We start from the raw sequence: 13101 nt of genomic DNA, 5'->3' as shown, positions 1-13101 counted from the left end.
AAAAATGTAAATATTTAAAACTTTACAACGCAAACGACTCCACGCCACCCGAAGTCTTTTCCCTACACGTCTCACATACATATACGTCTTTGCCTGCGTCACACGTGAGCGGCCCTCTCTCTCACTCGAATAAAGATAGAAAGAGAGGCCCCACGTTTGGGACTAACGTTTTATATGTTGGCCGGGTCATGGATATAAAAATCGTTTTTCCAACATATACATAAAATGTATGTAAGTTGTGCTGTAACGGCATCGTAGAAAGCATTAGGATTCTTCAATAATAGAGAATTATTGCTATTGTACAGCCATTTTAAAGATTATACGAGTTTTCTGACATGTTTTATGTTTATACCTGAGGCAGGTAGGCACTTAGAAGTTGTGGCTATTATTTTGGACAGGGAAATAAGAAAATAAGATTCGCTTTAGTAAATGTAGAGTCGACGGCAAAGGCTATTTGGTTGGAAAATAGCTCTTATTACGACTAAATAAATGCCATAGCGTCTTTACATCGATGTGCTATCGTTTTTACTATCATCATCATCATCATTTCAGCCATATGACGACCACTGCTGAACATAGGCCTCCTCCAATGCTTTCCATGTTGATCGATTGGTAGCGGCCTGCGTCCAGCGCTTCCCTGCTACCTTTACGATGTCGACGGTCCACCTTGTAGGTGGACGTCCCACGCTGCGTTTTTCGGTACGCGGCCTCCATTCCAGAACCTTGCTGCCCCATCGGCCGTCAGTTCTGCGTACTATGTGCCCTGCCCATTGCCACTTCAGCTTGCTAATCCGTCGGGCTATGTCAGCGACTTTTTTACTAACCAGACAAGTATATGCTGTCTTCGGTTTCGTTGTGATTAGTTAAGTGTAACTTCTGTGCAATGCGCTGAGTCGCATCCTTTTTTTATCTTAGCCCTTCAAGTACCCGCGAATAGAGTCGTAATAGGAATCGATTGTTACTATGCGACCGCTTAGGGTTTTATGGGACATACTGGATGACCAATTTATAGTGACCCAAATAAAATCTGTGTTAGGTAGTTACCATCACAACGTGTAAACCGATCATTATACCCGTAGTGTATGATTCTAGATTATGGAAATTATCTTTGTACACAATTTAATTATATTATTTTTAGTAATAAATTCTCTCCAAACACAACAATATGTGGGTACAATATTCCCACTGCCCTAAAAAACAGAACACTTTGTATGTGTGTACACGTTGTGATTAAAATTTACTGTTCCCTACCTTGTGTTTACAGAGACAATTTTTTTGGCAGAGATTGTATTTAGCGATTAATATCGTCTAAACTATATTTGTACACATTTTATTTTATAGAAACTTTTGTGTTAGCTTACAGCTAGTTTTCAAGCAGTGAAGAAAGCCGGGCCATTTAATAACTCATATTATGGGTAATTTTAAGAGTTTTTTTCACACCTAAGTAATAACAGACAGTTTCATAGTGCATTTATGAAAATTAATGCAAAAGCTTCAATAAGATCTTTATCCTGTGATTCTTAGATTAGAAGACATGTGAAATCATTGATCACATCAAGTAAAACAGACGCCCTTAAATCATTCTAAAATCAATCTAAAATACCAAACCCCGCCAATAAATTGGTACTAAATCGCCTACGAAATTAATATGGAGAATATAATTTCGTAGGCGAATAATTCCAAGTTTTCATTATGACTGTTGTATTTCCACATAATAAAATTCCCCTTTTCTTCAACAGCACTGCCAACAAAAAGATGGCCTGGAATACGCCGCGTGGTCTCGGCCACGGGGCACCATGGCCATCAAACAGGGCTACGAGGTGAGCTATGTGTTGTAGCCTTTGTCTCTAATTGTAGCCCTTCGTAGTATGTGCTTGTAGTAGAATAGCATAACAGGCGTAGGGCTTGTATCGATGTGTTTTTTGTAGTTGCTCTTTTGTCTTAGCCCTTACTTTAGTTCTTGGCCCGTGATCGTCAAAGTAACTAAGAGGTGAGCGATGGATGTTGTAGCTTTGTTTATTGTAACTCTTTGTTTGTAGCCCTAGCCATTGTTTGGAATTGTGCTTGTGTGTTAGTGACTTTCATCTCTAATTGAGCTAAGATGTTGTCTCTAAGTGTAGCCCTTAGCTCTGTTCGTAGTACGTACTTGTCTCTAATTGTAGCCCTTTACTTTATTTGTAAAATGTGCTTGTCTGTGTCACTCAAACAGTTAGCTCAGAGGTGGAGTTGTGTAAAGCAATCGTTATCATTTGACAGTTCATAACGTACGATTATTCTGTCAAACGCTTTGTTTAACTGACTTTATCGTACGTTATGAACTATCAAATGATTACGATTGCTTTACACAATTCCACCTCTGGTATCAAACAGTTACGAGCTGAGTTATGGATGTTTAGCTTATGTCTCTGATTGTAGCCCTTATCTATGTTCGTACTATGTGCTTGTCTTTTATTGCTGCAAATGGCCTTCTAAGAAGGCTACAAGGTGAGCAATGAATGTTGTAGTTTTTGTCTCTAATTGTAGCCCTTAACTTTGTCTGTAGCACGTGCTTGTCTGTTATTGTTTTATAGTTGTTGCTTGTTATGTGTTTTAGTTAGATCGTAATATTTTTTTTAACTCAATATAGCTCTTGATTTATTTCAATGTGCTAATAAGAGCTATTAGAGCTTAAATTGATTCTTCTAGGTTAAAAGAGAATGTTAGTTAATAATAAAAGGTCTTCAAACTCTGAATTAAGATTAAAGTTATTACATAAAAATAGCATTGGTCTGTAGAGTTTCACGATAGAATGTAGTAAAATAGGTTCTTTGAGAAAATGTAGCCTACCTAGGCATTGGACCAGTGGAATCAAAACCTAAGCGCATTTTAAAATTAATTTAAGACAAACCTATCCGTGTAATATTAACTTATAAGTCAATTTCAGTGGATTTATCTTAAGGGTAAGATCAAAACCGTGATTTCCATGGATTTATGACCGCTAGGTAAGGACCACAGGGGGCGTGTGAGTGCCGCTGCGTGAGACTTTGTCAAATTAGGGCTCTTTGTCATAGGGCGCCCCTAGGGCTAAATACGGAGTCATCAGCGACATGACTGGAGACTTCAGTTTGGGAGAAATTATTGTAGAGATAGATAAAAAGATATCAAAATGGCCCAGTCTAAAACTAAATGTGCGTAGTATGTACTTGGGCTGAGTAGCACCACCTTACTTTAACGGTAACTATGACGATAACCGGTGCTTTTTGTATGGAGTTTGATAGATTTTTGACGTTTGTCAAAGTTAAAGTAAGTTGGCGCAACCGTGCAATTCAGCCTTAAACTTATAGCACCTACTCAAACACGAATAGCACTAGCACCTAGCCTAGTCCATATTGTGGACTAACGATCACCTACCGATGTCACTATTCGTGGACTCAATTTTCATACTTGTCCACGAGAGAGAGAAAAAATATCTATAGGGTGCTCTATGTGAACTAGGCAATTAAACAAACAGTTGAAATATTTTCTCTTTATAATAATGTGTAGAAAAGGTACGAAGTTAGACTTTCTTCTTTTTTATAGAAATTAAAAATTAACAACATTGTTATCCCCAGTCCGTTTTCTTCAGCAACATCAGCGTAAACAACATGTCTGAAAAATATTGCATTCTGCATCCCGCGAGCAATACCCCAAAACATTTCATTACTTAAATCTCAAAACTGAGATAACCCTAAAACGCGAAAGTGGGTCGAAAAACACCGCTGTTTGTCACCCGTGCAGTTTACGTCAAAAGTTGCCATTAGCGGTGGATAGATGGCGCTTTACTAAAGAATTCCATAGAATGCACTTTGGGTTGACGTCGCCTTTACGACGCAGCATAAAAGTATTTGGTAGAATATTGACCTGTTTGCCATTATGCTGTTTTATGTGGACGGTCTTTACATCAATAAAAACTTGGGAAATTCGCGTGATAAAACTAAATACTTTGATAAATAGAACGACTAAAATCATTACAAAATTACAGTTCATAATATAGGTAGGGGACTAGAATAGGACGGCTTTTTGAATCAAAATGAAAATAAATACAATCGTGCACAAGATTTTGGTAACATTTTATTTTAAATAAGTTTTCAGCGTAACTTTTCATCATTAGCATTGAATTTAAAATACCAATAAATAATAATTTTAAAAAATATATGTACCAACTTTATTGTAATTACTTGTTTCTTTAAAAAGTATTGTTTCAACTAGACAGACTGTCAATCAATTTCTAGCCTTTTCGCTAAGGGTTCGGACAAACCAACGCGATCACAGCGCGATCAGCCGGCGTGCAGCGATGGCGACCAGACCTAAATGCATTGATCGCCATCGCTGCACGCCGGTTGATCGCGCTGTGATCGCGTTGGTTTGTCCGAACCTTAAATAAATAAACCATCCTTTTCCCCGCGCCCCCAGACATTTTTACGACCGGGGGAATGGCTCAGTGACTTGCATAAGACCTTTAATGAGAAAGTTGCCAGTTTGATGCCGGGGGTAGGCAAGGTTAGTTATAGTTTAGTTTTACCTTAATTTATCGCTTCCATGGTCTTGTGGTTCTAATATTAGAAGCTCTATTGCCTCTATCGTCTAGTGGTTGTAATATTGGAGGCTCTCGACTTAGAGGTCCTATGTTCAATTCCCTGAGGGACACATTCACATGAGTGACAGATTGACAGAGTTGAGTGACAGATTCACATGAATAGATAGGTGTAATATTATGCCATGATACCTATGGTGTCCCATAAATACTAACTTGCGGTCTGTCGCATTATTAGGTGTGTGTATAACCTAAGCGATAATATTTTTGACTTTGAACAAAATATACTTAAAGTAATTTAATATTGCTACAGCAAATTGAAAATACTATTAGTTTACATCGAAACAGTAATAAATTTCACTTCGCACAAGTGTTTAATTTAACCCTAAACTGCGGTTAGTGAAATTAAATTTCACATCTAGTCGCCAATGTAGTGATGTACCTACCTACGCATTCGGTCATTTTTGGTTCATTGGTATTGCATGTGTATTTATTTTGGAATTTAAAAACACTGAATATTTAAACATGTATTTGTTAACCATAATTAATAAATTAGTATTCTATTGTTTCTGCAAATAAAGATTTTATTTTAACACTCATAATTCAGACGTCTGAATCGTTGTGTTGTGGATTTCACTCCAAACACACTTTTTCATTTAAACCTCAAAAAAAAGATTGAGTGCTTTTTAAGCCATCGTTTCAATTATCCATGGCATGGCTATTCTAGAAGCTGTTTTAGCTATTAATCACTGAATAATATCTCAAGAGAAGGCCTATTCTCAGTAATTCACGTCCTACTGCTAATAAAAATAATGAAGTATTTCAGTACAAATAGGATAATAAAACGCTATGATTTATGTATTACCACTAACAAGACCCGAGCTTATTAAGGCCAAATATTACAGCACAATGTTATTATAATACGAATGTTGTCTTAATTATAAGTATTACACAAGATGCGAAATTAATGTAGCATTAAATTAATTAAAATTAGGATTTACATTGTTTAAATATTATACTATTATACAGTATTGCAATCAATATAGTTGGAAATAAATAACATAATTAAGATAATGAAAAAATAATACGAGTACGTTTTTTATTGATCTCGTAAGTTAGTTTATCAGTTTGTATGAAATAAAATATAATTTCTTTAACAAACTATTTTTTTCTCAATAATACATTTATTACAACAAAGTTTTTTGCTAAAACTTTGAAACAAAAACAAAGTAACACTCAAAAATCTAAAATGGCCGAATTCTGTCACATCGGTACATCACTAGAGGGCGTTATCGGGGTAAATTAATTCGTAACGAACGTATATCGCCATTGGTTTGTCCCCATAGTTTGTGATTTATGTGTGTTTCGTATCTTTAGGATATAGTTTGCTAAAATTTGTCATTTCTCGAGGATCGGACATAGTTATTTCAATTTGTTAATAAGTTTTGTGTGTTGAGCTGTTTGTCTTAATATTCTGAATTTAATTATGTTTTTACTCAGCCTAAGTCATCTGTCCACTCACAAGGTATACAGATGACTGATTATGGAGCTGGATGTAGGGCCTCTTACCAACCGGCCAATCTGGCAATCATTGGAAAAGGCATATTATATTCAGCAGTTAAGGTTCTGTAGCTGAAATGATGATGACTATGATGACTTGAAATCTAGAAAAGATCTTATGAAAAGTATGGACTGTAATCATTCCACATTTTCGTTCGCGTCCACCTAATATTCGTGTTCAGATGACGAATCAATCATAAAACAGTACAGTACAATAACAGTAGACAATACCTTATCAGTATCACTAGCATTTATAAACATAGTACATATTTTGTATTTTAATAGTATTTTATCGAATCAATCCAAATATGACACTTGATACATACATAACCCAAAAAGGAATCGAATCCACAACTTCTCAATCTCTCACGCCATCGGTCGTCTACTCATAAATCCAAAACTTTCTTCCTCATACATCAAGCACTTTAATCAGCAAGGGTGACCAACTCACTAATTCACCTTCGGAGGTCCCGTTAATAACGGTCGATTTGTCGCGTGGTCACCCTGCTCTTTGTTTCATTTCGACTTTAAAATATTAGTTTTGGACGGCCCTTCGACCTGTCTTCATTTTAGGGTTATGATAGATATACTTGGAGTTGTAAATACCACCAAATATGTTTTTGTTAAAAGGTCATCTACAATTAAAATAAAATTGAACTTTTTATTTATTTTCCCAAAGAGTGGTAAATCATCATCATCATTTCAGCCACAGGAAGTCCTCTGCTAAACATAGGCCTCCCTCAATGATTTCCACTTCGTCCGGTTGGTAGCGGCCCACACCCAGTACCTTTTACGAGTGTTACATAAACTTAATTAACAAGAAATAACAGAAAAAATAAACATGTTCAAGAGGACTGGAGTTAGCCTAAAGTATTCCCGTATTTCAGGACTCCAGGAATTCCAGGAACCTGTACGATGTCGTTACAACAAAACCGGATCGTGAGGATGCGTGCGTGTGTGTGTGATGTGTTTTTTTCTGAGGATTGTTAAATTACTATTCAACACTGAGTTTTTTACGTTGCTTCTTCTCAGCACTGGCGAACTTTTTCTGTCAGAAAAATCATGTCGACCTTGTATTTTCTATGTCTTTTGACAACATGTCAAAAGTAGACGACTCGTGTCGGCGAGTCAGCAGTAGCCTAATTCACGTAACAAAACTTTAACGACATGCGAGCGATTCGATCGCTGGATTTTTCGTATTCACGTATTAATCGCCCGATTTTGTTTCGATTTCGTTTTTATGCGTATTCGATCGTTGCCTCCGCGGTATTTACCTATTACCTATTTTGAAGTTTGTTTTAATCTGATGACAGTGAGTAAAAGGTCAAATGACAAATCGCCGAGTGGCGATCCTATCAAGTAACTAATCGTTCTATCGAAATGACACGGATACGGATTTGCTAAATGTTGGTCTCGAAGCGCTGGTAGGGTAAAAAGATTATAAGACTCCTCAAGAGCAAAATATTTGACGATTTGTAAGTACTATTTATCAGTCTACACAAATAAAGAAATTTTGACTTTGATTTTGACTTCAGGACTGTTTTTCAATAGGACTACTTCTAAACGCCAACGACATTTTAACTATTACAAAATACGTGAATTAGGTCACAGGTTTTGTTAGTAGACTGCATTAGGCGGTGCTAACCACTCTAGGTGTATCCTTACCTTTAAGATGTGAATGACCAAAGGGTAAGGGATAGTTTTTGCCGCCACCCCGTCTGTGACAACAGTAACCTAAATAAGTGTGGGGCGATTGTGACACACAGACGGAAAGTCTGACAAGCATTGATAGAGTCTTTTGTTTTAGAGATTATTATTTTTCTTGTTCTTGTCGCGTCGACAACAAACCTACACAGTATGTAGAGTTAATAATTTAAATTGAACAATTACTAACAGTCCCGCTGGGCTCTCGTTATACAGGGTTGAAATTGAAATCGTTGGCATTTAAAGTAAGACTCAGCTCATGAAATGTACATTCCTCAAACATGAGATGATTTATGATTTGAAAACTTCTTTCTTTTTAGGCAGCTGTTTGTCTAACTTCCCGTAACATGTTTTTATTTAATTTTATATCGTTAATGAGAGCAAACTTTAAGCTTACACGAGCTGTGTCATTAATCTCGCTACATGTCTTATTTTCAGTCCAAACCTCTCTACACACAATAAAAACAGCACTTCATTGTGATACCCGATAAATATTAATACAAGCGTTACCATTAACCAGGTAGAGAAACCAAACAAACAACTAAAAAAGATAATTAAATCGCTTATGGATATATAATTGCGGCTAGATTGATTACAGAAAATGGCACGTTACTGTTTCAATTGCGATGTGCCAACCGACTTGCGTTTACATTGTTTTCATAACTGAACGTGCAACATTTTAATGATGATTGATTATGTTTAAAGTTTATAGTTTTGTGCATGTTATTATTGTAACTCAGTTCTTATTCTCAACTTATTTTACTACTAGCGGCCGCCCGCGACTGCGTCCGCGTAGATGTCGAAAACATTTTCATAGGATTTTTAAATGGTTTGTAACGTTATGTTAATGTTTGAATAGTTTTACAACAAAATCGAAAACTGCACCTACCGCAGTATTTCTTTGTAAACAATATTTTTTTATTTTCCTTCGGGTGCTAGAATCACCAAGCTTCTTACTATGTATCCAATGCAGTATTAATAATCTTCTTAGAATATATAATCTCCTATTTCATATTTTCTCTCTCTCTTTTTTCTTTCCATTTTTTGGGAATGACATAATTATCCTTTAAAATTAATTCACCCTTCTTTACTGTTTTTTTTTTGCGTAACTTTAATGTTGTGTAAAAAATAATATTTTTTTAAAATGTTCATCGTTCTTAAGAGCAGTGTGTCACAAATTAAAGTGATATATCTACCTTATCTGCGTTACTCCTACACTAGTTAAAGACAAAGTGACCATACCGCCTGAGATTATTTATTATTTTGAGTTACACCGTTTTGGCACGAAGTAATTTGTTTATTTTGAGATAGGACGTTTTGCGTTGTGGATGTTAATTTTGATTTTAGCTGTTGCACAACTTGGCTTTGGCAGGAATTGATTTGTGTTGTGGTTTTAACGGGTTGGGGGTCAGTTATTGATATTTTGTAGTTAACGTTAAGGAAAACACAGCATGGGACGTCCACCCACAAGGTGGACCGACGACCTGATAAAGGTAGCAGGAAGGCGCTGGATGCAGGCCGCTACCAACCGTGCGATGTGGAAGTCATTGGGGGAGGCCTATGTTCAGCAGTGGACGTCCTGTGGCTGAAATGATGATGATGATGATACGTATAAGAATCAGTTTAGGCAAATCAGAAAAGGGTTTTCTAGTATTAACTGTTATTTACTAGTGTATTTAGGTTCATATTGAAAAAAAAATGCAAATTTTCACAAAAATGATAGTGTTTCTTGCTCAATTTAGGTATAAGAGTTTAAAACGCATTTTTGAAAATCACAGCATACTCTACCGGTACCTACTTAGTGCTAAAAAAGCAGTGAATGAAACACAGTAATGAAAAAGAGTGTCAGAAAAAACACTGTAGTTTTGCTGACACTCTTTTTCAAAGGTTTAAAAATACTATTGATGCGACATGCGAGCGACTTATTCACAATACATTCCAAACATTTTCCTATACCTCTTTGCTAAAATAAAGTCTGTTTCAATATCATTTTCCTCAAGACCTGTCTCTTCTGTTACAGGCCAAGATGAGCACCGGAGACGGGTCAGTCGGCGGCCACCAGAAGGTAGACGACCGGCTCGGCCACCACCAGTCCATGAGCCAGATGCTGTATGGGGCGGGGCTAGGCCCTGGGCGATCAGGTAAGACGATCATGAAGAAGACTGTTAGGTTATAAAGGGCAGGCATGTACCGGAAAACGCAGCGTGGGAAGTCCCACACAAGGTGGACCTCATAAAGTTAGCAGGAAGGCGCTGGATGCAGGCCGCTACCAACCGGGCAATGTGGAAATCATGAGAAGGCCTATGTTAGCAGTGGACTTCCTGTGGCCGATATACCATCCTAGACTGCATCTCACTTAACATCAGATGCATTTGCGGTCAAATACCTGCCTTATTTTGCATAAAAAGGGGCTATATGGAGCGGGATTGGTCCTGGGTGATCAGGTAAGACGATCGTGATGAAGACTGTTCAGATGGTTCAGTTGGCGGCCACCAGAAGGTAGACGACCGGCCACCACCATTCTATGAGCCAGATGCTGTATGGAGCGGGGCTAGGCCCTGGACGATCAGGTAAGATGTTTTATAATGAAGTGAAGACTATTCAGACAGGGCAGGTAATATACCGAAAAATGCAACGTGGGAAGTCCCACACAATGTGGACCTCATTAAAGTTAGCAGGAAGGCGCTGGATGCAGGCCGCAAACAACTCGATAATGTGGGAATCATTGGGATGGACGTCCTGTGGCTGATATAAATCATCCTAGACTACATCTCACTTAACCTTTGCGATTGCGGTCAAATATCTCATCATCATCATTATCTCCGTCATAGGACGTCCACTGCTGAACATAGGCCTCCCCCAACGCTTTCCATGTTGCCCGGTAAGTAGCGGCCTGCGTCCAGCACCTTTCTGCTACCTTTATGATGTCATCGGTCCAGCTTGTGGGTGGACGACACACGCTGCGTTTTTCGGTACGGGGCCTCCACTCCAGAACCTTGCTGCCCATATGTGGTCAAATATCTATCTGCCTTAATTGCATAAGAAGGGGCTATATGGAGCAGGATTGGTCCTGGGCGATCAGGTAAGACGATCATTTAGAAGGGTCAGTCGGCGGCCACCAGAAGGTAGACGACCGGCTCGGCCACCACCAGTCCATGAGCCAGATGTTGTATGAAGCGGGGCTGGGCCCTGGGCGATCAGGTAAGGATAATTAAGACTATTTTGTTCAGCTAGGTTTTTTTTTTCATTTATTTAACAACTAAAAAAGACAATTACATAGGGTTACATTTAAGTTACATTAAAACCACTAGGGTTTGAAACAAAGTTACGCGTTCACAATAGGTACAGGTGTGTGGTTCCAGTAGCGTAGAATAATAACCACCCGCACTCTTCCAGTGGATGTCGTAAGATGCGCAACATCAGGCCTCCCCAGCCCATCAGGTCAGAGTAGGAGCAAGTGTAGACCAAATCATCCTTTTGCCTCTAGTAAATTGGAAAGCGTCGTGTTCCTGTAGTGGAGATTAAATATCTGATGATCTGGTCCTTAGGCCTTATAGAGGGTAAACCCCCAATCAGACAGTATTAATTTAAAGCTAGTATTGGTTTTAGTGACTAGTCTTCTGTTTTTTATTTTTTATTGAATGTAAACAAACTACTTAGGTAATACACATATTTAATTATGTCTTTTGTGCAGATATTTTCATCAGTAATTCACCGCCAAACGACATAAAATATCTTTAGCCCGAAAGTGAACTGACAAAGAATGCTTTACGTTCAAATAAGAACGTTCGAAAGAGTGAATAGCCCTACGTTCACCTTAAATCCCAACTTATGTGGCATTTTTTAATCATCCCACTAACAACCCACCCCCTCTCTTCCAGGCTCGTCCTCCTCCTCCCCAGTGGGGGGCTCCAACACAGGCAGCGGGTTGCTGGTGGTGCCCCAACCACTAGGCAAGGGCCCCGCCAAGCTGCAGCCGTTGCACGCGCACGCGCGGAAGTACCACTGCAAAATGTGTCCACAGGTATGTCCTATTTATTAAGCCAAGCTACGGAAAACAAACCAAAACAACATATTTGACATGAATATTCTCTTTTTCTTTTCGTGTCGACAACAAACCTACACAGTGTCAGTCCAAAACTCCGCTATCAGCAGCGTTCATTAAATCTTCCTGCGTGTCTGGTCTGGTGCACTTTGGGATTTTTGGGTTACAGATTCGAAGATGAAAGATGTTAATACGAATGAGCTATGTGATACCATCACCCCCTGATGCTTGGCACCCGGAGCGGTGAATAATAAAGCTCTGTGATTGGTTCGTGTGCGTCCACGCGCGCCGTGAGAATAGCAATGTTTATGAATACGGGCGTAAATGTCAGTTTAAGCTAGAGTTCAACTAGAGATAACCTTTTTGTAAAAGAGCTTTTTAAAAGACTACTTGCAAAAATAAAATGAGTTTGGTGAGTTTTAATAAAAAAAGTATTCCTTACAAACGACTTTGCTATCGCTAAATCTAAAGTTACACGGCCCGTGCGTGTATCGTAACGGGGCATTTACACGGTGCGTCTGACATAATTTTACTTAGGGCCAGCTACACTAAAGCAATCATTGACCATAACAACGTTTTCTTTCTTAAAAGTGAATTTGTTCATGCCATTTTGTGGTTAAACTGTTTTCTTTAAAATTGTCGCTAGCATTACATGAATAATAATAATAATACATTACCAATAATAACATAAGAGCTGTTAGTTCTCAAATGTGGCGAAACCCTAAACCTGCAAATGTGCGCGGGGGCAGCAGTCGCCGCAGAATGATAATGAACCAGCCACCGGCTGTCACTCATCAAAATTCAATTCGTCAACTGTGGACGGTAGGTGACGGTAGCGTCAGCAAAAACATACAGGAAAATAATATTTATTTATTCTTTAATGCCATTTAATTGGAACATAAGGCGAACTTAATGCCATTGGGCATTCTCTGCCAGTTTATTTCAAAATCAAAAATATTTTATTCAGTTTAGACCAATATTTTGGCACTAATGAACGTAAAAAATAAAATTTATAAAAAGGTAGCCCTTAAGGTGCACTTAACATGTCTCCTTATCTTTATCTTTATTAGGAATTTATTAGGCATCTCAAACTAGATTTTAAATAACTTGAAAAAAACTAATTGCCTAAGGTTAGTTAGTCAACATACTCGTAGAGGCAACTTACAAAAATATTGTGGGCGTGTGTAGTTATAAACATCATGATACTTTCTGATATGTATCACCCCAGAGATTGTTATAA

The 13101-nt window shown here is 38.1% G+C and overlaps 1 protein-coding gene across 1 annotated transcript in view; it reads left to right on the top strand.

Moving 5' to 3' along the window:
* Positions 1 to 10330: 10330 nt before the first annotated feature.
* LOC114360927 (zinc finger protein rotund) overlaps positions 10331 to 13101 on the top strand; it is a 90616-nt gene continuing 87845 nt past the window's right edge. The window contains exons 1-2 of the mRNA XM_028315822.1: positions 10331 to 10386; positions 11698 to 11840. Coding sequence (XP_028171623.1) covers positions 10341 to 10386; positions 11698 to 11840 — 189 coding nt within the window. The 5' untranslated portion in view covers positions 10331 to 10340. The remainder of the gene's footprint in view (positions 10387 to 11697; positions 11841 to 13101) is intronic.

The sequence above is a fragment of the Ostrinia furnacalis genome, unplaced genomic scaffold (genome assembly GCF_004193835.3).
Source record: "Ostrinia furnacalis isolate ACB-3 unplaced genomic scaffold, ASM419383v2 OfSCF0322, whole genome shotgun sequence".
In the NCBI taxonomy this organism is placed as follows: domain Eukaryota; kingdom Metazoa; phylum Arthropoda; class Insecta; order Lepidoptera; family Crambidae; genus Ostrinia; species Ostrinia furnacalis.
This window is presented reverse-complemented; position numbering and strand designations above follow the sequence as displayed.